Source organism: Rhinocladiella mackenziei, assembly GCF_000835555.1.
Source record: "Rhinocladiella mackenziei CBS 650.93 unplaced genomic scaffold supercont1.6, whole genome shotgun sequence".
Lineage (NCBI taxonomy): Eukaryota > Fungi > Ascomycota > Eurotiomycetes > Chaetothyriales > Herpotrichiellaceae > Rhinocladiella > Rhinocladiella mackenziei.
In genome coordinates, this window is record NW_013550599.1 from 1,476,332 (window position 1) to 1,501,355 (window position 25,024).

General features: G+C 51.0%; 13 protein-coding genes across 13 annotated transcripts; 9 read left to right on the forward strand and 4 right to left on the reverse strand.

Moving 5' to 3' along the window:
• Nucleotides 1-931: 931 nt before the first annotated feature.
• Nucleotides 932-1,306, forward strand: Z518_08333 (uncharacterized protein; the record flags this gene model as incomplete). Its single annotated transcript, XM_013414074.1, has 1 exon — nt 932-1,306. One exon carries the CDS (start codon nt 932-934, stop codon nt 1,304-1,306), a length of 375 nt encoding a protein of 124 aa, XP_013269528.1.
• A 370-nt stretch (nt 1,307-1,676) lies between these two features.
• On the forward strand, nt 1,677-1,871 carry Z518_08334 (uncharacterized protein; the record flags this gene model as incomplete). The annotated part of the gene is made up of 1 exon (XM_013414075.1): nt 1,677-1,871. The coding sequence occupies one exon, from the start codon at nt 1,677-1,679 to the stop codon at nt 1,869-1,871; it is 195 nt and encodes a 64-aa protein (XP_013269529.1).
• An 86-nt stretch (nt 1,872-1,957) lies between these two features.
• Z518_08335 (uncharacterized protein) lies at nt 1,958-3,373 on the reverse strand (the record flags this gene model as incomplete). Its single annotated transcript, XM_013414076.1, has 6 exons — nt 1,958-2,126; nt 2,176-2,334; nt 2,384-2,421; nt 2,470-2,972; nt 3,011-3,036; nt 3,090-3,373. 6 exons carry the CDS (start codon nt 3,371-3,373, stop codon nt 1,958-1,960), a joined length of 1,179 nt encoding a protein of 392 aa, XP_013269530.1.
• Nucleotides 3,374-4,243: 870 nt separating this feature from the next.
• Nucleotides 4,244-5,833, forward strand: Z518_08336 (uncharacterized protein; the record flags this gene model as incomplete). Its single annotated transcript, XM_013414077.1, has 2 exons — nt 4,244-4,568; nt 4,620-5,833. The coding sequence occupies 2 exons, from the start codon at nt 4,244-4,246 to the stop codon at nt 5,831-5,833; spliced, it is 1,539 nt and encodes a 512-aa protein (XP_013269531.1).
• A 370-nt stretch (nt 5,834-6,203) lies between these two features.
• Nucleotides 6,204-7,185, forward strand: Z518_08337 (uncharacterized protein; the record flags this gene model as incomplete). The annotated part of the gene is made up of 2 exons (XM_013414078.1): nt 6,204-6,548; nt 6,601-7,185. The coding sequence occupies 2 exons, from the start codon at nt 6,204-6,206 to the stop codon at nt 7,183-7,185; spliced, it is 930 nt and encodes a 309-aa protein (XP_013269532.1).
• Nucleotides 7,186-7,680: 495 nt separating this feature from the next.
• On the forward strand, nt 7,681-8,712 carry Z518_08338 (uncharacterized protein; the record flags this gene model as incomplete). The annotated part of the gene is made up of 2 exons (XM_013414079.1): nt 7,681-7,824; nt 7,945-8,712. The coding sequence occupies 2 exons, from the start codon at nt 7,681-7,683 to the stop codon at nt 8,710-8,712; spliced, it is 912 nt and encodes a 303-aa protein (XP_013269533.1).
• Nucleotides 8,713-9,898: 1,186 nt separating this feature from the next.
• Nucleotides 9,899-12,515, forward strand: Z518_08339 (uncharacterized protein; the record flags this gene model as incomplete). The annotated part of the gene is made up of 3 exons (XM_013414080.1): nt 9,899-10,115; nt 10,167-10,648; nt 10,725-12,515. 3 exons carry the CDS (start codon nt 9,899-9,901, stop codon nt 12,513-12,515), a joined length of 2,490 nt encoding a protein of 829 aa, XP_013269534.1.
• Nucleotides 12,516-16,063: 3,548 nt separating this feature from the next.
• Z518_08340 (uncharacterized protein) lies at nt 16,064-17,275 on the forward strand (the record flags this gene model as incomplete). The annotated part of the gene is made up of 1 exon (XM_013414081.1): nt 16,064-17,275. The coding sequence occupies one exon, from the start codon at nt 16,064-16,066 to the stop codon at nt 17,273-17,275; it is 1,212 nt and encodes a 403-aa protein (XP_013269535.1).
• Nucleotides 17,276-17,304: 29 nt separating this feature from the next.
• Z518_08341 (uncharacterized protein) lies at nt 17,305-18,849 on the reverse strand (the record flags this gene model as incomplete). The annotated part of the gene is made up of 4 exons (XM_013414082.1): nt 17,305-18,074; nt 18,124-18,478; nt 18,530-18,682; nt 18,736-18,849. The coding sequence occupies 4 exons, from the start codon at nt 18,847-18,849 to the stop codon at nt 17,305-17,307; spliced, it is 1,392 nt and encodes a 463-aa protein (XP_013269536.1).
• Nucleotides 18,850-19,123: 274 nt separating this feature from the next.
• Nucleotides 19,124-20,853, forward strand: Z518_08342 (uncharacterized protein; the record flags this gene model as incomplete). Its single annotated transcript, XM_013414083.1, has 2 exons — nt 19,124-19,272; nt 19,338-20,853. The coding sequence occupies 2 exons, from the start codon at nt 19,124-19,126 to the stop codon at nt 20,851-20,853; spliced, it is 1,665 nt and encodes a 554-aa protein (XP_013269537.1).
• Nucleotides 20,854-20,889: 36 nt separating this feature from the next.
• Nucleotides 20,890-22,462, reverse strand: Z518_08343 (kynureninase; the record flags this gene model as incomplete). The annotated part of the gene is made up of 3 exons (XM_013414084.1): nt 20,890-21,368; nt 21,413-21,887; nt 21,944-22,462. 3 exons carry the CDS (start codon nt 22,460-22,462, stop codon nt 20,890-20,892), a joined length of 1,473 nt encoding a protein of 490 aa, XP_013269538.1.
• Nucleotides 22,463-22,655: 193 nt separating this feature from the next.
• Z518_08344 (uncharacterized protein) lies at nt 22,656-23,386 on the forward strand (the record flags this gene model as incomplete). Its single annotated transcript, XM_013414085.1, has 2 exons — nt 22,656-22,940; nt 23,024-23,386. The coding sequence occupies 2 exons, from the start codon at nt 22,656-22,658 to the stop codon at nt 23,384-23,386; spliced, it is 648 nt and encodes a 215-aa protein (XP_013269539.1).
• Nucleotides 23,387-24,053: 667 nt separating this feature from the next.
• On the reverse strand, nt 24,054-24,578 carry Z518_08345 (uncharacterized protein; the record flags this gene model as incomplete). Its single annotated transcript, XM_013414086.1, has 1 exon — nt 24,054-24,578. One exon carries the CDS (start codon nt 24,576-24,578, stop codon nt 24,054-24,056), a length of 525 nt encoding a protein of 174 aa, XP_013269540.1.
• Between the last annotated feature and the right edge of the window lie 446 nt (nt 24,579-25,024).

Consider the following 25,024-nt stretch of genomic DNA (forward strand, 5'->3'; position numbering starts at 1 on the left):
TTTGGTCAAGAATTCCTGGGATCCCTCAAACTTGAATCAAGCAATAATCGAGTGGTTCGGGCCGCAAGCCCTCCTTGTCGGCTTCGCCCGTTTTGGCCCCCCACCCTCAACCTATATCGGCACCTGCTTCCCCCAGGATCATCTCCGACAATCAAATGACATCCGTCGCAATGACCTCGATGGTTCCCCTTACTAAGAAACCATGAGTAATCCTGTCAGGTCTCGAAGCTGCCGGTCTCGTGCTGGCCGTGTTTACCTATCTTCATCACTGCGGCTGAACATTATCAACAAGGCTTGGGATTTGTTCAGCGCCATCAAGAAGAACCTGATTCTCTTCCAGTACCGGGATGAGCGTAAACAGTGACGGACGCTGTTGTCGCTGTATATCAAGGGCATCATTGGCCGCACCGATCTATCAGCGAGCCTGCAATCCCAGTTCGTCGAAGATCCTACGGGCGATGCGTGGTCCTCTCCAGAGACCATTAGGAAGGTCTCCAGACAGCTTACAGAATCGTACGACCCTTTCATAGAGATCCTAAACCGCGTTTCCTCTGCTTTTGTTAAAGCAGCAGCGCTCCAAACCCTCCTTTGACTCATGCGCCAACTAACCTTTCGCCACCACAGGCTGCTTACTGGGGCCAGATCTATACTGAGTCTAAGCAAATGTTGATATTTGGTGACAAAACGAAGTTTGGCATAATTGATCGCGTCGAATTCAGCTGGTACAGCCCTGGGAGAAATGAGATGCTCAATGAATTCAAACGATGCAATGATCTCTTGGAAAAGCTCAGTACTGCCACAGACCGTACCAAACCTTTCCAATGGAAACAAAAGAACCGACGAGCTCACACCGCTTATTCGTTCCGAGATACAGCACCAAGACTATTTCAGATTCTCCGCAAGACGTGTAAATGCAACATTGCGCAGCCTCATGAAGTGGGCCTTCGAGGACGACTTCGAGTCAAGATTCCGCCTGATGCTGTTCCAGGATTCGGATGTTCCATGTCAGGTGTATGCCCGAATTCTAAAGCTAGAGAAGTCCTGCACGAAAAACATCCAATTTCGAGTGTCTGGGAATGACGATAGCGCCCACGCAACCGAAGGTGTGATCTTCTGGGACGACATCTGCAATGAAATTCGAAAAGTCCAGGATGCGAACCTCGATTTACACATCTATGTCGACCGAAGAGAGCAGGCTTGGGTCCTGCCAACTTCTCACGACAAAGAACAACAATTCAACACAGCTGCCTTACTTAGCTTGCAAGAGGTGATGTCAAGGCTGAAATCATATGACCAAAAGCGCTAGTTGCACCGAGAAAAGGCAAACCTGGCCGATATCACTGCTTCAATTCCATAACAGTCCTTGGTTGCGGATGAACTGGACAACCAAAAGCATTTCTTTCGTCGACGATAGCCGCAACCGTTGGGGCCAACGCGGGACCGATATCGGCTTCGGGCTTCACACGGTCCGTGTTGAAATCGGTCATGGAATCTCAATACAATGAGAAAGATCCCGTCAGAGGACAGAGAAGTCGGCGAAACACTCATGTTCGCGCTCTTGGTGTAATTCTCCTCGAGTTGTATCTCAACCGCTCCGTTGAGGAGGGTGTCATAGCAGACGGTAGCTCTGATTATCGAGGCGTTGCACGGGATTGCTGGAAGATCACGCCGACGATATGGCCATGATGCAAGAGTATCTGCGCGCCGTCCGATTCTACCTCTGCTCTCATCCTGATCCATACTCGGACTCGTACAATTTTGAGGATTGCGGGTTTTGGAAAATCTTCTATGGCGAGGTAATCTTCAATCTCGAGGAAAATCTATTGCCTAGGTTTGAGATTGGGGATAAAATATGGACAGAAGATAGCTGACCATGATTTTATTCCTCTGGTCTTCGATTTGTTAGATCTTCCTCTACCCTTTTCGTTTCAAACATTCCTTCACGTGGAGGGGTGACTCATAACTTCGACGCCCTCAACTCGACCTTGTCCTTCGGCCACCACCAGCCAATGAACCTCTCAAGCTCGCGATCCGTCACCCCTGTCTTTGGATCGTGTGGTTCCTGCTTATCGAGGTAAGCTTGGATGGTCAGTTCGGCGTCCTGTTCGGCGTCGTAGCCATAGACACTGTCCATCAGGTGTCAGTGAATGAAAAGGAGGAACTCTGATATGAAACGCCTTCGGCATGCGGCCCTTTTCGTACACTTCGATCGCCTGCGCAAGGGTGAGTTTGCCTTGCACGACTCTCGCAAGGGCGCGGGCCAGGAATGCGCCATCTTCCATAGAGGTCGCGGCGCCTTGGGCCATGTGGTTGACCATCGAGTGGGCGGCGTCGCTGGTTAATGGTCAGGGAATCTGAAGAGAAACAATTGGACTCTCCTTACCCTATGAGCACGACATTCTTCTCCGGTGTCGACCACGTCTTGAGCGGGCCAGTTACCAGCAATGGCCATCGTCACGCCGTGGGAACCATATCCACGATGCGTTTTATCCTTGGATCAAAATCCTTGTACGTCTGCCTGAAGTCCTTCTCCATATCGATATCCTCTACGTCATCCACCAGCTTTGACACATGATGGCTTAAAACCATGTTGAACTGCGTGCCATTCGAGATGGGGTATGAGATGATATACGCCTTATCGGACATCCAGACTTCCATCGTCAACTTCTCGACGAGTTCTTTGGCGATGGGGTCATTGCGGACCTGGTCGTAAGGTACGATGGCGCGGTACGCGCAGTTTCCAGTAGGCGGAGCGGGCTTGACGTCGGGCATAACATTTCTGCGGACAGCCGAGCGCACGCCGTCGGCGCCGATCAAGAGGTCGAATGTCCATTTGCCGCCCTTGATCGTGGTGACGCTGACTTTCTTGGAACTGGTCCAGTCAACCTTGTCGACTCGAGCATCGATGATGAGCTCGGCACCCTCACTTCGCGCGACCTCTGCGAGGCCAGAGTGTAGATGCATTCGATGTACTGGTCCCTGTCAGCGTGAATGGGATATCGTGACTGACCGAGCCACCACGGTACTCCTAGATTTCTGGCCACCATCTCATCAGCATTGAGCGATATTCGCTTGGGGAAATCACTGACTTCCGCACATGGGGAACAGTCTTCGTATATCCGATGGGTGTTCCATCCCTCCTCCTCATATTCAACTCCTCAAATTCAACCAGGTTGTCTCCGATGACTCTGTCGACTCCCCATTTTATCAAGAGCCGGGCAACGTTGGGAGTCATTTGAATGCCTGCACCGATCTCGCCTAGTTCAGGGGCGGCTTCGAGAACAGTCACTTTAGCACCGGCTTTGGATATGGCGATGGCGGCTGCAAGGCCACCCATGCCGGCACCGCATATTCCCACGTTGAGATCAGGCATTGTCAGCTTGAGTAAGATCCTGGAACTGTCGGAAAGGAAGATGGAAGGCTGCGAATTGATATGTTTGCTCAGGATAGCATAAAGACTCTATATGTGCCAAGTTTCAAACGATGGACAAAAGGAAACGAGAAATGCCCACCGTCAGAATCCTACATATGGCCAGCGTTTCATGAGAGGATGACGAAGAATGGTCCCATCATCTAGTATAGAGCCCCTCATAATCGTGGATATCCGGAAACTAGGGCTCTCCGCATCAGCAGGGAGATTCTCGGGGAGACTCAACATCTGGGGGTCAAATAGACAAGGTCTGCATCTTGTAGAAGTGTACGATTCGAGGAGCTAATCATCGGAGTTTTGGCTTCGTCTGCAAAAGGAAATTGAGGCGCACTAACAGGCGTGGAGATGGCGGACAGTGTCCGATAACGTTGTCCGAACGTGAATGGATCTTCGACTAGAAGAATGTAAAAGAAACTTTGGTTGGTGTGTAGTTTTCAGTTCGAAGCTCTCTCCCTTTGTTCTTTCCCACAGAGAATGAAGCGAGATCCGGTCAACAACCCGAACAGTTTTCACATCTCGAATTCGACGGCCGAAAGAAGGTGTCTGATATATTATGCAATACTCGCAAGTCGGGGATGTTTTAGCCCATTGATGTCAGTGAGTGAAAAGATGAGTTTGTAATCGCGAGTCGCCTTTCCGAGTCTAAAGCGGCGGCACCGATGCTCTTCTTGGCGTTCTCCGTCTCTAAAAAGTTATTCGCGTAGATATGGCCGGGTGCTTGATCGTTTGAGTCTTGCTGGTAGTGCAGCTTTTCGCAAACTCCCTCCTGCTTTCTCCATCTTAGCAGCGCTCGCTACAACTGTGTCGGCCTCCATGGCCGATGCTTCTGAAGACAATATTTTCCAGCTATTGAAGAATGCCGACCCAAAAGAGCTTGAACAGCGCCAGCAAGCTTTAAATGAGAAGATTCATAAGGCGTTCCAACTAAGCCAGCAAAGACTTGCTGGGCTGATCGACCAGAACTCAACGCTGCCTACCACTGTTTCCTCTGTCATCGTCCTAGGAGCTCCAAATACTCGGCATGGCTTTCTGGAGAAGGTGGTCAACCCTTTGCTAAGTGCCAATCGCGATCGCCCTTACACTCAATCCGAACTCATCCATGAGGTGGCCAAAACTGCCAACAAGCTCAGAAAATTCGGTACTTCTTTGTTTTGGAACCATCGATGACAATAGTCTCATTTGATTCTAGGAATCTATCACGAACCAGTCTCCGTCTACCTGGATAAATCCTCCAAGACCGATCCGACCACCACCCCAACCGACGTTACCATTTATTATTCCGTGAAAGAGAAGAGCCGGACATTTGCAAAGACCGGAACAGATCTCGGTAATGCTGAAGGTTCAGCCTACGCCAATGTGCAATGGAGGAATCTCTTTGGTGGAGCAGAGACTTTGGATGTGAACGCGTCCATAGGAACGCGGACACGCTCCTCGTATCAAGCTGCATTTGACGCTCCAATCCTCAGCAACCCCGACTGTCGCTTTCAGGTTGGCGGCGTGCAGAGTGCCACTCAAAAAGGATTTGCCAGTCATGAAGAAGTCCTCAAAGGGGGTTGGTCAAAATTTCGCTGGTTAACATCGAGCGGATCGCTGCATGAGATAGGATACAACAGCTTCTGGCGACAAGTGACCGGCCTGGCACAGAATGCTTCACCGACGGTGAAGAATGAAGCCGGCGATTCCTTCAAAAGCAGCATCTCACATACATGGTCGACTGACAGGAGGGACAACCCCATGCTTCCATCCCGTGGATATTATGCCAAGACCACGTCGGAATTGGCCGGCTGGGGACCGCTACGAGGCGATGTCGCCTTTTTCAAAAGTGAGATAGAGACGCAATCGGCCATACCAATCCCAGTGCCGGGAATCAGAGGTGACAGCGGGGTCAGCTTCAGTTCTGGGCTTCGCGCTGGACTGCTCTACCCACTGACGCTCGGTTCGAATCCACACCCAGAAATGTCCCGCATAAATGACAGGTTCCAGCTAGGCGGTCCGACGGATGTTCGAGGTTTCAGATTGTCCGGCCTGGGGCCGCACGATGGACCGGATGCAGTGGGTGGGGACATCTACGCGGCTGGCAGTGCAAATCTTCTGGTACCTCTTCCGAAAGTTGGAAAAGATAAGCCATTCCGTTTACAGGCATTTGTGAATGGTGGCAGATTGTTGGCCATACGAAACGAAGAAAGAGAAGGGCCGATGACAAGCGAGGAAGTTAAGCAAAGTGTGTCTAACGCGATCACCGAGCTGGGGAATGGACTTCCAACGATGTCAGCCGGTATTGGGTTAGTATATGCTCACCCTGTGGCACGATTTGAGCTCAATTTCTCCTTGCCACTGGTTGTCCGGAAGCACGAAGAAGCCAGGAAAGGAGTGTCTTTCGGAATCGGCATCAATTTCTTGTAGTAATGACGTAGAAAAACCTGTACATAGTAGCAACGTGGGCAGGAAAACATGTTTTTGTATGTTATTTGGGCGCCTTGGTCAGGCTATCCGTCGCAAGAGGCTAAGGTGGCTAAACAAGAGCACAGCCTGTCAAATTCCTCCTCCGCACGACGTGATAGCGTGTGGACCGAATAATTTTACAGCCATTCTGACGACGAAAGGTCTTCCTCTACATCTCTTGTGACTCGCTCAGAATGAAGAATTCCGCCTACTAAACTCTTGTCTGGCTGCCTTGGTCATCTCTCGAAGCCACTTATCCACGATCAAGAATCCCCGAGTTTCCAACAGATCTGCGCACGCTATAGCGAACGACCTCAGTGGTCTCTTTAAGATGTCCTACTACAATCAAACATATGGCCAGGGTACTGGCACAGGCTCTTCAAACCTCCAGTTCTATTCCTCTTCCTATTCGAATGTCTCGGGCCACACCACACCGTCACAAGCGTCTTACGGTACTTATGGCGCCGGCAATACCGCTTCAGCATACCCTGGCTACGGCGCAGGCTCTTCCAGTGGCTTTGGCGGAGGTCCAGGAATACAAAGTGTCAGTGGTCGGATGGGAGAAACGGGAGGATTAAGAACGGGCTGGTTGGCTGCGTTTGGAACAGAAGGGTATGAGGGAGAACCCGGTTTAATGGAAGAGCTCGGTGTAAATTTTGGACATATTAAAACGAAGGTGAGCCTTTCTTTGCAAGCCTGGATGAAGACCGTCGCTGACTGGGGATCAGACTCTTACTGTACTCAACCCATGGACGCGGCCCTCGCCTCACATCATGGACGACAGCGACTTGTACGGAGGCCTCCTGTTTCTGGTACTCTACGGAACCTTCCTCGCCCTCTCCGGCAAGTTCTTCTATGGATATATTTACGGTATCGCCCTATTTGGATCAATAGCGCTACATTGGATGTTTGCACTCATGACGCCGCCTTTGGATCCCAACGATTCGGACCAGATGTCGCAGGCTCAACGAGACCATACCCCAGGCGGCTCTGGGCATCATGTTGGTCACTTCTCGAGCACGCTTACCTACTCGAGGAGCGCCAGTGTCCTCGGCTACTGTTTCCTTCCTCTAGTCTTTACGGCCTTGTTTGGAATATTGCTTCCGATGGACACCGGAATAGGCTATGTTTTGACGGCTGCGGCAGTGGGTTGGTGCACATATAGCAGTTCTGGAATGTTCGTGAGCGTGGGTAGAATGAAAGGCATGCGAGGACTGGTGGCATACCCCCTTGCTCTGTTCTACCTGGGTTTCGGAATCATGGGCATCTTTTCTTCCAGAGGAAGCAGAATGTTAGAGGGGAGAACGATATGAGATATGAAGTCGCTGGTGCATTCGACGAAAAAGGACAAGAAAGACAGAACGGCTTCATGAGATGGGTTTAATGATATGCCATTGAAAGATCAATGCAGCCATATAATTGGGGTGTTCCCCACCGGAGCCGGCATCCTGAGCCGCTACAAAAGACTCTTCCCGTGACAAGGAGCAGAGAGGAACGAGAAGACGAATTGGGCCAAATTATAGCTCTCAGGTTACGAACAGATGAACGCGAGGCCGTGTATTCTGAAGTGTGTTCTGGAGCTCTAGCCCATCAGAGGCTGAAAAATAGAACTGGGCTAGACCATATAGTTGGCCATTGCTGCTGTCGAGCAGGTAGAGAACGGGAACTATGAATAGGAAGTTCGCTCTGGACCCTTCTGGCGGACATAGCCGATGGTATAAACTACCAATATTCAACTGCCAAAGTCGAGTCCTTGCTTACCCATCGCTCTTCCCTTCACTGTGATTGATTCATCGCAATCTTTCATCATGGACTTCTACGGTATGACAGGCGAGAAATTGGGGACGATTGGACAGGTCGAAGGGAAAAGTCCACGACAGGGAAACCTACCCCAGTGGAAGAAAGACTTCCTGGAAAAGCCTTCGGTATCAATACGTAAAGGTATTGCCTGGGTAAGTCTGCGCCGGACGTGACTGCTCACTGGTCTTTATTCATTTGTACTTCGACTAGAGACATTCAAAGAACCCGGAAGCTGGGAAATGCCCTGATCTGACCTGTGCGGCTCCGAATAGGGCTTTTCATCTCCCTATGAAGATACCTCTACATTGGTTCTCACCTCTCCAAAATCTGATTTTGTCGATATCCGATTTCCCGTCCAACCCGACCCTTCGAAGCCTCTAGCTTCGGATCCCGCCTTTTGGGCATTCTCTGGGTCCGCAACTACAACTTTTGATCCAGACACCTCTGAGATTACGATGCCGTATTCGGCACATTGCGTATGGAAGCATGATATCGATTCCAAAGGACCGGGTACTACCGACGAAGGTGACATGTTCCTCCTCCCCAATGGTGACTGCATGGAGATCGGGATGATGGAGAACCACAAGACGAGAAAGGTAGAGATGTACAAAGAATACTGGTCATCACCAGCGTCGGAGTTGGGGTCTGGAGGTCTTCGCAAAACGCCTTGTGTGGTCGCGAAGACGCGAGAGCTGGTGGATCAAGGAAGAGCCCCACAAACTGGGAGCGGAGTCATTATTCGTGTCGGAGACTATTGTCAAGGCATTGTACAGCAAAGCCGGCAGGATGGAACGCCGGGGGTGCTGGTCGAACGTTGGACCAAGTGTCTTGTTGAGAAGAATCCTGCCCTCTCCGACCAGTCGGACGTGAGCGAGACAACCGCAGCCGAATGGCTTAAAGATTGGCGTAGCAATACTTCTCCTGACGACCAGGTCGAGGTTGCAATACCATGTATGTGGGCTTGCGGCGACAACAGGAAGGTCGGCGATGAGATCGTGGTACATGCAATCACATGGAGGATTACGGAAGTGGTTCTTTGACGGACAAATCGAATTGGCATACTTTCGAAACAAGGTCGAAGACTGAGCATATTGACATAGCAACAGGCTGTGGGCGACGGTTTGTCGTCTACAAGCTCCGGAGTTTTTTTTCTCCTTTTGGAACGGGGAAGAACATAACGAGCCAGTCATCAAATGCGGATTTTGGTAAGGTCACCAGAAAAATGTTCGAACTGGCTGAAGGGCACGTCATGACGGGGGCCTCTCAATGGGCCATGTCCGTTCTTTCTACGTGCGGGAAATGGGGAATTCGAATATATGGTTACGGCATTGTCCTCTTTTTGGATGAGCAGCTGACACGGGACTCGTACCGGCATCCTGGGCCATGCATGCATGAGAGGACGACGGTTTTGATATCAATTTAGGTTTTGGCCTTCATGGTCTACCGAGAGCCGTCAAAGGTTGAGGCTTGTAAACCGAGAACCGGGGGTGGTCCTCTCTCGGAGTGGCATTTGCCTGATATTCGCGGAAACTTTAGCATGCCAAGGCTGAGACTAAATGCCACTAGTGCACCGAAGTTTAGCCATACAGCCAATGAGAAGCCATCCGTGGGTATGGTCTGAAATAATCTCACCAACGTCAGACCCTCCGCGCTCCCTGCTACTCTCCGTTCATCTTTTGTTCCATCCTGGATCCGACATTCCGCGCTTCTTCCTGGATGCGGATACGCTCTGGTGACTCATGTTAATGCTGTGCACAATGCATAGAGCTTTCGTACATTCCCAATACTGATCCTGGTCAGAGAAGGTTGAAATTGCTGTACCCAATGATCATTGTTGTTCACTATTTCCCCGTCAGTTGTCATTCTCAGTCATTCAAGAGCCTCAATACGCTCGGATCGTCTCCGTTGTACTTTGCGGTGGGTCAGTCACTTTGAGACGTCCTTGCAAGCTTCAACGTCAGACTGGCTGTCAGGAGCCAATTCCCACATGCATCTATTCGAACTTCCCGAGAGCCTATTCACGACGTGGACCTCCGAGGTTTTCCCAACACAGAGTGATAAACTGCTTTTTCCAACGGCTACCGGTACTTGTATTGACTGGACCTTAGCAATTTTCTTTTACTGTCTCCTCTCCCTTCACCTATACTTTCTCGTCTCTTTTTGACTTTTACCTTGATCTTCTCACAGTCCCTCCTCCGGGCCTAGATCCCTCGTACCACCACCATCATGGGGTCCATGCCTCTGCAAACCAGCTTTGACGTCGAAGATGTCCTTTCCAAATTAGACACTGCGGAAAAGGTGGCTTTGTTATCAGGCATTGACTTTTGGCACACTGCACCTGTTCATAGACTTGGTATTCCTTCCATTCGACTCTCAGATGGACCCAATGGCGTCCGTGGTACTCGGTTCTTTAATGGAGTCCCTGCTGCCTGCCTCCCTTGCGGTGAGTTTTCCCCTTTGAGCATCAGATTGATAATGGGCTGACTTTGTGAAGGAACCGGACTTGCAGCAACGTGGGACACCGACCTGGTCAAGAAGGGAGGAGCCCTGCAAGGTGCCGAAGCCATCGCCAAAGGTGCTTCCGTCATTCTTGGCCCTACCACGAATATGCAGAGGTCTCCGTTGGGTGGTCGGGGATTCGAAAGCTTCAGCGAGGACCCATATCTTGCTGGTGCAATGAGTGCGGCCACTGTCAACGGTATCCAGTCCACTGGTGTCGCTGCTACCATTAAGCACTATGTTTGCAACGACCAGGAGGATCAGAGACAAGCAGTCGACAGTATTCTGACCGAGCGTGCACTCCGGGAAATCTATTTAATGCCATTCATGATTGCTCAAAGAGACTCCAAGCCTGACTGCTTTATGACCGCTTACAACAAAGTCAACGGCACTCACGCTAGCGAGAATCCTCGATTGATCAAGGATGTTCTTCGTGGGGAATGGGGCTTTGATGGTCTGGTCATGAGCGACTGGCACGTATAATCCAGAGTCTGGGCTTATCTGCTTTACGAGGACTAACTGGAACAGGTTTGGAACCTACTCAACCACCGAGTCAGTCAAGGCAGGGCTCGATCTCGAAATGCCTGGCCCTACATACATTCGCGGAAAACTTGTCAACCGGGCGCTAGGATGTGGCAAACTCGGTGTACCAGATGTCGATGACAGGGTCCGTGAGGTCCTCAAACTCATCAAGAAGGTTGAGCCCCTTGGAATCCCAGAAAATGCACCGGAAAGAACGGTCGACACCCCAGAAACGTCTGCCCTACTTCGGTCTCTTGCTTCAAGTGGCATTGTATTGATGAAGAACGAGAAGAACATTCTTCCCTTTAGCAAGACAAAGACAACTGCTATCATTGGTCCCAATGCAGCTATTGCGGCCTATTGTGGTGGCGGTTCGGCATCCCTCCTTCCATACTACGCTGTCAGCCCTTTGGACGGACTCCGAAGTCAGGTCCGTGAGGCAAAGTACGAGCTTGGATGTCCTGGTTGGAAATCTCTTCCTCTCATGAGCCGTCTTACCAAGACCATGGAGGACAAGCAGGGTTTGACCATGAAAGTCTACTTGGATCCGCCGTCCGTAAGGGATCGGAGGCCAATCGATGAGGTCTACGTGAATAAATCTGACATCCTTCTGGTGGATTATAAACACCCATTGATCAAGAGCCCCCTTTACTGGCTCGAACTGGACGGTACATTCATTCCCGACGAGACAAATGAATACGAATTCAGTCTTTGCTGCGCGGGAACCGGAAAGATCTTTGTCAACGGTGAATGCGTAGTTGACAATGAAACTTATCAACGACCGGGGAACTCGTTCTTCGGTGCCGGGACTGCCGAGGAAATTGGAACTCTCAAGTTGGAGAAGGGACTCTCATACGGCATTAAGGTCCATTTCGGTACGTTCCCGACGATGACCTTCACCAATCCGGGTACCACTGGCTTTGGAGCTGGTGGGCTCAGACTGGGACTGGAACGAAGAGCAGAAATTGAGACCGAGATTGAAAGAGCCGTCAAGCTGGCCAAGGAGGTTGATCAAGTTGTTCTGTGCGCTGGTCTTAATAGTGACTGGGAATCAGAAGGCTATGATCGAGAGCATATGGATCTTCCCCCCGGAAGTGACGATTTGATCAATGCGGTCTTCGCAGCCAATCCCAACACCGCCGTTGTCATCCAATCGGGAACACCTGTCACTATGCCTTGGGTAAAGGAAGTACCTGCTTTACTTCAAGCTTGGTATGGAGGCAATGAGACTGGTAATGCCATTGCCGATGTCGTCTTTGGCAACACCAATCCCAGCGGTAAATTGCCTTTGAGTTTCCCACTGAAGAATGAAGACAATCCGGCATTCTTGAACTACAGGTCGGAGCGGAATCGAGCCATCTATGGTGAAGACGTCTATATTGGCTACCGATTCTATGAAAAGACCAACAAAGAAGTTGCCTTCCCCTTCGGCCATGGCTTGAGCTATACCTCCTTTGAAATCACAAATCTCGCAGTCAGCGACAATGGTGTTGATATCACAGTCTCGGCTTCAGTAACGAATACTGGCATGGTTGACGGTGCTCAAGTTGTCCAAGTGTACATCTCGCAACATGAACCCAGTATCAATCGACCCAAGAAGGAACTCAAGGGTTTTTCCAAGGTGTTTCTCAAAGCTGGGTCTGCTGGAAACGTGAAGATTGTCATCTCCAAGAAGTACGCAGCAAGTTTCTGGGACGAAGCTCGAGATGCCTGGGTGATGGAAAAGGACGTCTACGATGTCTTGGTTGGTGATTCCAGCGCTTCTACGCCGTTGAAAGCCCAGTTCAAAGTCCACGAGACTTCATGGTGGAGAGGTCTGTGAAGAGAGCATATATAGGAAAGTACATTTGAATGGTGACCATCACAAAAAAAAAAAAAAAAGAAAGAAAGAAACAGCGATAAAGATTTATTAATCCAACTCTCATGCATTACCTGGCGTCAATATTAGCTGCTAATACAACGACGCTCCACTTGATCGAGTGAAGCACGGGCATTTGGAGCCAATGAGGAATGAGCTTTGTCAATGAGAGACCATGATTACTACCTAGCTGTGGGATGGGATGGAGAATGGACTTTTATTCAGTACTCCTTTTCGCTGCTACACCAACTAAATTCAATGAGAAATTGTTTGTTCAGACGAAAAGTTCAGATTGTCCATTGAATTTTGATCCATTCCCACTTCTCAATGTTCCAATGACTTGCGTAAAAGCGGCAAAACTGTCATCTTCTCTTGCAAGATCCCAGCTATGAATCTCCTCGAACTCTCCTTTCGCACACTTTTCACCCTCTATCTTGGGACCTCTTTTGTTCAAGGCCGCTCTTAAAAGTTGTCTCGTTTCGGACCAGATGGCGATCGTGTAGAACTGCAGTGTAGACGCCACGACACAAGACGAGCAACCTCAGGAACACACCCCAATACGAAGGCCATGAAGCAGATATCGTATGTGGACATATCTCTAGTTTTCAGATCGGATCACTTGAAGAGTTCACTGGGAGTCCATACCAGATGCAAGCGGCGCCAGCGTCGCAAGGGAAGCCTTCCTTCACGTTCTCCACGCGAAGATACCTAGCACACTCATGAGCACCGAGGAGCGGATATGGGTGCCCGCCGGAAGCGAAGTCCGCTGTGAACCGGTCAGACGGGTTGCAACTAGGGATGTATTGAACGCTCTGGCTCTCCAAGTGGATGTAGGATAGAGCCCGTCTATATGCCTATCTAAACAGCGTACGTTCGCGTTGTTGCCTGTTAATGGTGTTGCAGCCTAAGAGGCGAGTGCTGCAGAATGAGTCGGCCTGTCGCGAACGATAGGCCACTATCTGTTCGACAGATGAGCTGATTGTTAAAAGCGCCGCGTCTCGGCCTATCATGGTTATCCAATTCACATCAACTCACCCTCTCCAGATGAGACTGATGAAGATGACTGAATGACTTAATGCGATGGCATATCTCTTATCTTCCACCACGCAGCCAAGCAGACGCCAATACTGTGTGTAGGATTTCCGGCCTGTCGAAGAAGAAAGGGTCCGTGAATATTGGCATCCCACCCATATTTGTTAATGATTCGAAATTCTCTATGGTGGAGAACCAAGTATTTTCAAGCCTTTCAAATGGTCCAATTCAGCGAAACTTGCCGGTACGCAACTCTTGTAGGATCAGTCCACACAGGTAAACACAACTTCTCTTGAAATATACCACCGGCACGAACCAAGCAGGACCGCCGGTGCACGATTTGCTCATGGAGATTCACGGTCCTCACATACTTCGGCAAGGTCGTGCTGATTTTTAGCAAGTTCACGGATCGTCAATTTGCCATATTTGAATCGACTGGACGGTGCTTCGCTAGACTCAGGACCGGCTTCGACTTTTGCCACTCCCATTAATGGGGTTTCTTCTGTATAGTACTTGGCAAGTGTGCTCGTACAAGAACACCATGACCGTGGCGATGCGCGGTATTGAGCAAGCCTTCCTCCGTGGCCTTCCCACAACAGGTCATGCGCAGGGAAAGATCCCCATAGTCCCTGCAAAGTATGGCCCAGGGTCTTATCATCGAAAGGTTTTGCTAAGCTTGAGGTCGCGGGGAGGATATCTTGTGAGTCAGTGCACCTACGAAGCCGCAAGTCGCCAAGGGCCTCATGTCACAGACTGTGCACGGCGGACAGGCTGGCCGCCTTCTCCAGCCGGTCGGGCAAACCTCCCCTCTCTGCACAGGAGTTGGCGATGCCCTCCATTGCACTGTGCTGGCAGAACCAATACAGAGGGTTTGGCTGGATTGGGGAATATAAGATGCGAGGCAGAAGAGGGGCTTCTGCATGGCTCAGCTGCGCGTCTCGTAGATGTAATGTCGATGCTTCCCCATCAAGTAATCTCTAGGAATCTGCCAGATGAAAAGATCAAGCTCGGGTACCGGTTCGATTAAATACAAGTGTGCAGCAACGTCGCCGTTCTTTAGTATTGTCCTCGTTAAGAAATCGGTCTGAGCTGTTTCCGAACCTGCTGCTGCGATCGTATAGACTGAATTTGAGTATATGTCGGCCATTCGCACAACTTCGTGCGGTGTGTCAGTGTCCGGATCTTGTTGAATACACATCGAATCAACTCGAATACGTCTGCACCCCAGTTGGCGAACAGCCAGTACGATATGCTGCAAAGTCAGAGGAAGAGGAAGGGGATCGATATGGTTTGCATATGCCTGAAAGCTGCGTGTTGTCAATTTCGTCTCCGGCGATCCCCCCCCAACAGTAGCTCAATGTTATGGATGGAACCGCCTCTTGGCTTTTTTGGGGAGGTGAGGCGTAGACGTTGGTCATCGCTCGGGAAGTGAGCAGGGTTGAAGGCTCCAACGTCCCGATACCCTGGTAGGAAACCTGTGTCCAGAGGAGCTAGAGTGTTTACAGGTCTCGCGGTCCTTGGTGGTAGTCCTGCAACGGTGCTGCTCGCAAATTCCATAGAGCGTACCGAGGCCAAATCAACATCGGTTACCAGATACTGCGCATAACAGAAAGTGTAGTCTTCTGTGTGTCCCAAAGCCGGCGTCTTGGCACCCAAAAGTAGGAGGCGAGAGGTAGGAAAGTACATATAAGAAACCACTCACTCTGTCTCATGCGGATAAGCACGGTTGGCGGGATGGCTGATGTGACGGACAAATAGCTGAGGATCTGTGACACATCCAGAGCCTCTCGGAGACATTGGTAAATGGAATTCATTTACATCATCATCACTCAACCCTCGGCTTGGTGGCTTCAGCCCGGGGCACTAGTAACCAATCCTTCAGCGGGCTGTAGAATTGACAGTGAGTAACATGTACTCTGCGCAGGTTCGAGGCGGGAACTGATATACTATGTGCAAGCGCATACAGCTCCTTGGAGTAAGCTAGAAGTCTATCTTTCAGCGCCCTGGGACAATGTTCACATAATGGTCTGCTTCGGGGGTGTGCCCATAGGTTTCCATGGTACTTCGGAGCTTAGCGGTTTGATGGTCCCCGAAGTCTCTCAAATTCCTCGACAAAGCGCGGTGGAATCGAGTGCTCGAGTCGAGTCGATAAGGTGGAGGTTGAGTATGGGTTAAGGTTGAATGACAGTGTGGGAAAAGAAGTTGGGAGCTGTTCCGGTGGTGAGAGTAAAAGCGGCGTGCCCTCGCCGCCAAGACCCAACATAAAAACCGTTCAACTTTGAGTCGAACCTGAATAGATGCCGAATAGATTCTGAATGGAGGTCCTCTGCACAAATGTCGTCTTCAGATGCACAGATAGTGTATCAATTAAGACAAAAACTCCAGCTCCCGTGAGATGAAATTCTCACCCTTTCCTTGTCATTCTTCAACCTAAAAGTGCATCTCGAGCCGGGGCGTTCTGTTCTCGGTTCCGGCTAAAGATGGGCGAGCCTGATTCACGGAGCAAAACTCCGGTACCTGCTGGTCTGTCAGTGCCACTGCTATTACCCGTGATATACGCGCTCGGCTCCAATGGATCGGGACAATTAGGCCTCGGACACACAGAGGACGTGGCTCGCGCGGAGAAATGTCTCTTTCGACCACTTCAGAAAGACATCCCTTCTCATCCTAGCGGAATAAGATGCGAAGTGGGACTCAAGAAAATCGTTGCGGGCGGGAATCACTCAGTCCTCTTGATGAATGACAGCAGGGTATTTGTGGCGGGTCACTTCCCCGGAAGCGAAGAAAATTCGAGCGTCGATTTTCTGGAGCGTGAGTTCAAGTTTGATGAGCGGTATGGTGGAGTCATTACGGATGTCGCAGCGACGTGGGAAGCGACGTTTGTCGTAGTTGATCAGCGTGCTATTTTTGGCTGTGGGAAAGGTGAAAAAGGGGAGTTGGGACTTGGCATGGACGTGGTGCAGGCGGAGCAGATGACGAGAGTATTTGACGTTGACGATCTGGATCTTCGTCCAGGTGGAGGCGGGTGTAAGATCATCGCGATTGCTGCGTCAATGGCTCATGTGGTTGTCCTCTTGTCGAATGGACAAGTCTTGGGGTGGGGAAGTTGTCGCAAGGGACAGCTGGGTGAGGAGGTCAAGAAAGAGAAGGTCCTCTGGAAGCCAGCGAGGATTGACGTGAGCAACGACGGTGTAAGGATGCTTCCTTTTGCCCCGGACGGCGTTGCGTTGGGAAGGGAATATACTGTTTTCATAAAGAGGGGTCAGAGGCCCGTGATTTGGGGTGTGACGAAATCATTCAACGACGGAGAGTTGGAGCAGGTGGTACATGAGGACGATGTGCTTCTTTCAGGATGGAGTTCAATTCATGTTCTCTCCGCCCCTACACAAATTGGATGTCTGGTGCGGAGTATGGGCCGGAATGATCGCGGACAACTCGCCCCAAGCAATCTCCCACCTATCCATGCACTGGCGGCGGGGAGTGAGCACTGCGTGGCACTCCACTCGGACAACCAAATCATAGCCTGGGGATGGGGTGAGCACGGAAATTGCGGCGAGGAGCTCGATGCGAAGGGAAACGTGGTCGGACGATGGAATGTGATTCCCCTGCCTCGTCTCCTTGAGGGCACGAGTGTCAAATCCGTGGCGGCCGGGTGCGCTACGAGTTTCGTGGTCTGTCAGGGGGACGGGTGAGAGATGTGAAATCCCCATTGTTTCCATTTTTAGTCAAAGATCCCGCGGACTTGCGAGAGACGTTGGGTCGGGGCGATCTCGTGCGGAAACTTGGATCCTGCACTGTTTGTGTTGGCCCGACGATTCTGTTCCTGCATTGATGCAGCGAAGGAATGGAGCTCAGAATCGCGAATTCGTCGTGTCGAGCTCGATACGGATTCTTGATCAGCCGTGTTGTCCCACGTCACAATGTCCGGCTCTTCCTCGAAATTGGGCTCGTCCCATTGTTGATCGTCATCGTCTGCCGGGATGAAGAGACTGTTCGGATTGATGCTAGCTGATGGGGCGGCTGTGGAGTCTCCCGAGTTCGATTTCGCGAGTGTTGGCGGTCCGCCTTCCCGGTCGCGGAACGAGGTGAGCACAGGAGGCGGCATCCTTGTATCAGGAGCTGGCGTCGGCCGAGTATTCGCCGAAGTGGGTTCTGCTGTGGAAGCCCGGCTCTCGGGTGGGCGGGCTCCGGGCCGCATGGAGAGATCTCGTGCCGGTGTGCTCGCCGTGGACGTATTGAGGACATTCGTCGTGCCTCTGGTCATGAGTGTGAATTCCGCCAGAAGTCCATTGTCTTCATAGCTGATTTGCATTGGTCGATTGCCTCGTGAGTATCTTGCTGTAACCGGGACCCGCATCGCTTCCGCATGGGCCACAATGGCCCGGAAATCCTTGACCATAGTCCCGATATGAAGGCGTTCCTGGACACTGAAGTCATCAAAGTCTTTCCGTTCCAGAGCGACGGAGGTATGCATGGGTTGTTTGAGGATTTCTGAGGGAATGTCAGCGATATGACGAAGCAATTCATTAACATCATTTACCTCTCCCGCTTTGAATCTTTTCCGTGTAGCTCGTGAATGTGACTTTTCCATTCTGGAAGTACCAGTCCAACTGATCTGTCTTTGGGCCGAAGTACTCAACGACATCCCGTAGGGTCCGAGATGACACAGTCCAGTGATTGATCGATCCGACCTTGTCGAACGCCGCGTGGAGGATTTCTCCGGATTCATAGAACAGTCGATATGTCTTGACGACGCCCTGTCGACAATTGAGTCGGAAGACGAGTCGGCATTCCGTTTGGTCTGAATTTGCTTGGAGTTCGCATTCGCACGTGTCAAGGGCGGTATCTTTGTCCCTTGAGTCTGCCAATCGACGCTTGAATATGGAGAGGAGTGCCTTGAATATCATGAGGCTATGCCGTGAGATTGGAGCCGGGAGAGAACTCACTCGATTCTGGAGTTTGCACGTCCAGATCTTGGGCAAAGGAGGGTCAGATGCATTTCTCGGTCCAGGAGAGAAATGATATTTGTTGAAGAAGGATGGGCTGAGAGTGAAGGCAGCATGGGCAGTCTTTGATATGTTCAGGCTTGAAATGCGAAGCTGGTATTCTCGGTGAGACTCCCATGGCAACCAAAGGGGTTGGTTCGACTTACAAACTGAGACGTAGCCTCGAGGGAGACATCCTCGTCGAACTTGGCGAGGCAGATCAAGAGATCGTGGAAATACGCCACGCCAGAGGGGCCGACGGAGAACCAGAGGGTCGGCATTGGATAGTTTTCTGTTGAATGTATGAGTCCGTCCTTGGGGTGAGTTTTGCTCGTTTCGCTTCCCGACGCGGTCGAACGCGTAAAATCGGAATGATGTCATTGGCTGAAATCTGACAGGCGTTGACGTCCTCCGCCATCAACTGTTTACCTTTTCCATCCGGACTGGACTTAGAGATTTTTGATTTTTTGAATCGCATTGGCCGCATCATCCTGGAGTTCTTTGCCCTTCTCTTCCCATTTGGAGATATCATCGTTCGCGATCGAAATAGCGACCATGTCTTCGTATCAGGGCACGACGTTACCTGACGAGATTTTGTCGCTCATATGTCAAGAGCTTGGAAAGGATGGAGACTTTGGATCATTATACAAATGCGCGCTGAGTTCCAAGTCCTTTGCCGATCCGGCGCTGAGAACGTTGTATCAGTCAGTCGGACATCTGGAACCCATCCTTGATATACATATATATCTCGGATATTGACATACTCCAGGCTACACCAGAATTCTCCAGCATTCGAGCAGAGAGATGACTTGGAGGTCCGCCAGCGCCCGGTGGATTTTGCCACCAAAGCCGCCGAGCAGGCCCAATTCTATCGCAAGTGGACCATCTTATGGCGTTCCATCATTCTTTCCGGCGTCGACGATCTCATCACCTACAAACCCTACTGTCGGTACATCAAGACCCTGGACTTTCGCAATCTCTCCGCCATGTTAGATGACCTCAAGTTCACTGGCCCTGTCCGAAAGGCCTTCTTCGCCAATGGCCTCGAGTCTTTCCATTTCCCTAAGAAGGAGTTCAACCGACAGGTGGTAGACGTCGTAGCTACCGTCAATGCCATCGGAGAAGCAGTTACCGCGAAGACGACACTGCTGGAAGAAATCGACGGTCACATCAGTCCCGGATTTTTGCCTCGGTGGATATCTCGCTCTCCCAAATTGGAAACGATGGTCCTGTGGAAAGGCGATGCCCTGGCCAACGGTGCCGGTGCCGCCATTGCAGAACACTGCGAATCTTTCCGAAATCTGACCCTTCACGAATGGCTGTCTCCGGACGCAGACGACGCTTTTGCTACGTTCCTCCACGAATTGAAGGCCGATACGCTGGGCTATTTCGAAATGATCAGCTATAACAATCTGGGAAAACGTTCATTTGAAGCTCTGGGACGGCACAAGTCGTTGCAACAATTGGACCTAGGTAATCTCAACCAAGAAGCCATGCAGAACTTGAATGCCCTTCAAGAATGCACCGAGATACACACCCTCAAGTTAGACGACAATTTTGGAACCGTTCAGCTTGAGGCCCTAAACAACGATGTCTTCCTGGAGGTGGTGGAGTGGCTCAGTTCCTGTCGCAAACTTCGCGACCTCAGTTTGAAGAAATTCTTTGACGGACCAGCTCTCCTCTCCCGTGTGTTGTATTCACCAAATGTCAAATTAACCAGACTGTCTCTCGAAGGCTACACAGTGCGTCATACCAGTGCCCAGCTCTTTCACAGTGCTCTCGCCGAGCAGAAGTCTTTGGAGTCGGTGTGGTTGAAGGGAAATGGTGAAGATACCACGCCCGACGATCTTCAAATCATGGTCGAAGGACTCAGTCACCTGACCAACCTGCGAGAGCTCGTCTTGAAGGATGTCTCGGATGAGTTTACGGAAGAGCACATCATCTGTCTGGCCCTGAATCTTCCTCACCTGGAAGATTTCTGGACGAGTGGCGGCGAGGTATCGGCAAATATTTTGCTGCCCCTGGCAAATCTGAAGAACTTGAAGAATCTGACCTTGTACGCCATGACCCAATTCGCCGCGGATGAAATTGTGGATTTCTTGGAACGACTCGATCGCGAAACGCAGAAAGGGTTCAATTTGTCGTTGATGGCTGCAGACCCCGAGAGTGACCTGTCCGAATCGGAGCAAGAGATTATTCGGGAATATATCCGGGTGAATCTTGACGGCCGTTTTGACTTTGTATTGTGGCGCGAGGCTGAGCCGAGCGACAGTGAGGATGACTGAGGGGAGGGGGAAATGATATACCGATGTTGACAGAAGTTAGCCAACGCGAGGCGAAGAGTCTCCCCGAGTGGACGAAGTTCCGCTTTTCGAAGCGTCGGACGCCTTATTTAAGGCCGCCTCCAGCACTTGGGAAAATTCAAAGACATCCATGAAGGAGTTGTACAACGGTGCTGGCGCCACTCTGATGACATCTGGTTTTCTCTCGTCGACAATGACTCCTTCACGTTCAAGATGCTCCAGCACACCATCCAGCAGACCCGGCGCCAACCGAATACTTAACTGCGCCCCTCGTTCTTTGGGATCTCTTGGGGTGATGATGTCCAAAACTCCAGGCGCCTTCAGTGCCATTGCATCCAACAACTGCTCCAGGTAATTGGTTAATTCCAGGGACTTTTCTCGGAGCTCTTTCATTGTTGTCTCGTTGAAGACTTGTAACGATGCAACAACCGCGGAAAGATCGAGGGCGCTGGGGTTTGAGAGCTGGTAACCTGCCGCTCCAGGTCTGGGGACAAAGTCTATGCTCGTCAGTTGGAAACTCTCATAATCACAGGCTACGTACTGTTGGTCATCTGAAATCTACTGGACTTATCATCTCCCCACCATCCCGACAGACGTGGCCAGAATTTCTGCGTCGAGCTGTCCAGGTCGACCTTACCAAACCTCTCGTTGACGAATATTCCAGCCATTGCTCCTGGGCCGGAGTTGAGATATTTGTAACTACACCAAGCGGCAAAGTCAACGTCCCAGTCATGAAGCTTCAGGTCGACATTTCCAACTGCGTGAGCACAGTCCCAGCCGATCAGAATACCACGGGAATGAGCGTGAGCCGTGATCGTGGCTATGTCGAAGTACTGTCCCGTGTAAAATTGGATTCCAGGGAGGAGAATTAAGGCGAGCTCGGATGCATGCTTGTCGATGGCCCGAAGGATTTGCTCCGTGGGTATGATGGGGAGTTGGGGGTCGACTGGTTCCAATAAAATCATCCCTTCTGCCGGATCAAGTCCGTGATGAACGATTTGCGATTCAACGGCATACTGGGTTGATTGTCAGCATATCCCGTACGGGCGGGAAACCAGTGAGCACGGCTTACATGGTCGCTTGGGAAAGCTTTACCCTCAAGAAGAATCTTCCAGCGACCTTCGCCCTTTGCGCTCGGCCGATAAAAACTTGACATCAGGAAATGCAGGTTGGCAGTCAAAGAGCCCATGACAGCGACTTCGGATTCGACCGCTCCCACGATTGGGGCCATCAGCTTTGCCGCATGATCATCTATATGCAGAAAAGGTTGCAAAGGGGAATCGGAGTGGTCGACGAAATGGCCTGTCACACCTTTTGTTCGCCATTGCGTTAAGAAGCAGTTGATGAGGGATGCTGTTCGGACGGGTTGGAGACCTAGAGAATTACCGCACAAGTATGTACAAGGCCGGGAAGGCTCTTCTTCGGGAGATTTTGCAAGCGTCGGTCTTTTGAGATCTGCCAGTGATGGGATATAAAAGTCTGCCCGAAAATGTGATAATGGGTCTGTGGCGTCAAGGGAGGCAGCATAGTCCTTGGAAAAGAAGTTGATAAGTCCATTGGTGGAATGGCCAGCATTGGGTATCCCTGCCATTTTCCGCGATAAAAATTTCCAGCAGCCTCGTCCCCCAATTAGTATTGTGGGATGATGACGAGCCCGTATCTTCGTGGTTCTACACGAGTGGTGGATGAGGGGAGACGGTCTGCGCCAAGTTTTTCCGCAAACCTGCGCCCTTTTCAATCCCGTGCCTCTCTCTACCCATACTCCCGAATTGCGAATAGAGAAAATGTCACAAAGCCCATTGAGACTCGCATTTCGCGTTGCCCGGCCACTGAGCCGCCACCAGGATCCCAGATCCTACATCCGAGCTTGTCGGACCATCTCAAGCATCCCAGCAGAGCGGTCGACAAAGACCCCCTCGACTTTGAGCATCGGTCAGACTTCGACCGGTTATGCCACTCGGCGCTTCTCAACGTCGAGCATCCACCAAGCAACCGTGGTTTTACAAAACCCCCGCGTCGATGAAGATGGGAAAGAAATGACGATTGAGATCTCTGAGCGAGCGGCCAAGGTACGTTTCTGCACATGCTCCGCGGATCACAATGTAGTAGCAAATGTCCATCTACACTGACCGACTGATCTTCTCCGACGCAGCGTCTCAAGCAAATAACAAGCGCCCCTCCTCGAAAGAACACACTGACTTCCTCCCCTTCGTCGCAAGATTCCCACCTCCGAGTCACGGTGACTTCTGGCGGATGTCATGGCTTCCAATATCTCATGTCTCTCGAGGAAGCATCGAAAGTTAATAAAGAGGAGGACACAGTGTTCGCTATCGACAACGAGCAGGTCGACGGCCCCGGTAAAGCGGAGGTGGTAATGGACCATGCGTCATTGGAATTGCTCAAGGGCAGCACTGTGGATTTTACTACCGAGTTAATCGGAAGTCAGTTCAAGATCGTGGGGAATCCGAGGGCAACGAGTAGTTGTGGCTGTGGGACGAGTTTTGATATTGAATGAAAGAGGAAGAGGAACTTCTGGGATGTCGTACATCCATCATTTTCCTCGAGTTTCCAGCCGGTGTACACCTTTTATTCTTCCATTTCCTCTGGTGTGTTCAACAATTCAAACCGATCTCTCCGTTCTAGCGAAGCCGATTCGAAAGTCTAGAGCTGGTTCTTTGAGTGAGCTAGTGGAAGTCGCCGATACCCACAGAAGAGCGGGGAATATGGGCATCTGGAAGGACAGGAGCGGAAACACACGATATGTCTCGTCATCATACCAGGATGGGGGACTAAGAGTGAGGGATATAACTCCTTCGAGAGAAGGAGGGCCGGGGTTAAGAATGGTCAAGAATGCACCGCCAAAGAACGAATCACTTGTTATGATGTTGCAGAACTGGACAACTCTGGATATTGGGAAGTCTTCAGAAATCCCGAGACAAAATGTATTGACGCCCGAAAAGGTCGCTCTTATCAAATACCACCAGTTTCCTGTACTCAAGCAGGTGCTCGTCCCATTCAGTCTGTCAACAAGGTAATGGCGGAAGCTCCCGCAGCCGATTGGTATAATTCCTCGCTGGTGGCGACGAGCTTCGCAGTTGTTGACTACCAGTTTCGCGACCACAAACTTCCAGCACAACAGATCCTTTCAAAGGAGTGCGGGAGGAGTTTCGAAGCTCGACAAATTACCACAATGCAACCACACCCAGAGCGTAAGCCAGATACCCCAACCCTCCAGCTGAGGCACCGAGCGCGACCGCACCGTTGTCGCCAGCGGCTGAATGGGTAGCAGCAGCACCGTTCACCGTCGTCGTAGCGGATGACGAACTGCTCTCACCGAGACCCGTAGAAGCAGGCGCCGCCGTATTCACCGCCGTCGGATCCGGCGACGAGCCGAGATCCAAATTCGGGAACAAAACCTGATTGCATAGACTGGGTAGGCTCTCCGCGTACGCCAACTGCTGGTCTTCAGGACACTGTTGGACGCAGGAGATCAACGGGTCACCGGATGGCGAGAAGCTGGCGCAGGTGCATTGGTCGAGTGCTTCACCGGTTTCGGTGCCATCGCAAGCTGATGCGATCGGGTTGGTGCTGAGACAGCTGCTTACGCACTCCCCATATTGAGTCGAATCTTGGGCTTGAGTTAGAATAGGTTGGAGGAGAGTGGCGAGGAGAAGAGGAATAAGGTACAGTGTCGAAGTAGAATGCATTGTTTTGGAAGAGTTGAATCACGGGTTTGAGGCTGATGTAGACGATGGAATATCAAGTTGGGTAGACGGTGGAGGAGGAAAGTCCCACAGGTCAGGAGTAGATGTATGGTAGAGGAGATATAATTTCTTTCCTCTCAGACCAGAACCGTGCCAGAAGCTGGCGTCTGCCGGGTCAATCTTGTCCAGGGATAACCAGAGAGACCTACTGGTCCAGGCTCCGATCAGTAACGGGTATGGCACATGCTTCTTTAAATTCAATACGATGTACAGACCAGGATTCTGCTTACTGTATATTGGGGTCCGAGATGGCCAGAATTGAAAGAAACAAGGGGACAAGGCTGACGGGCGGCCCCCTGAATGCATGGCGATAAACGATGAGCCGGCGGTGCAAGGTGGCTAGTACCAGACCGGAAATTTATAGCGGATACCCGAATCCGAGATCTCGA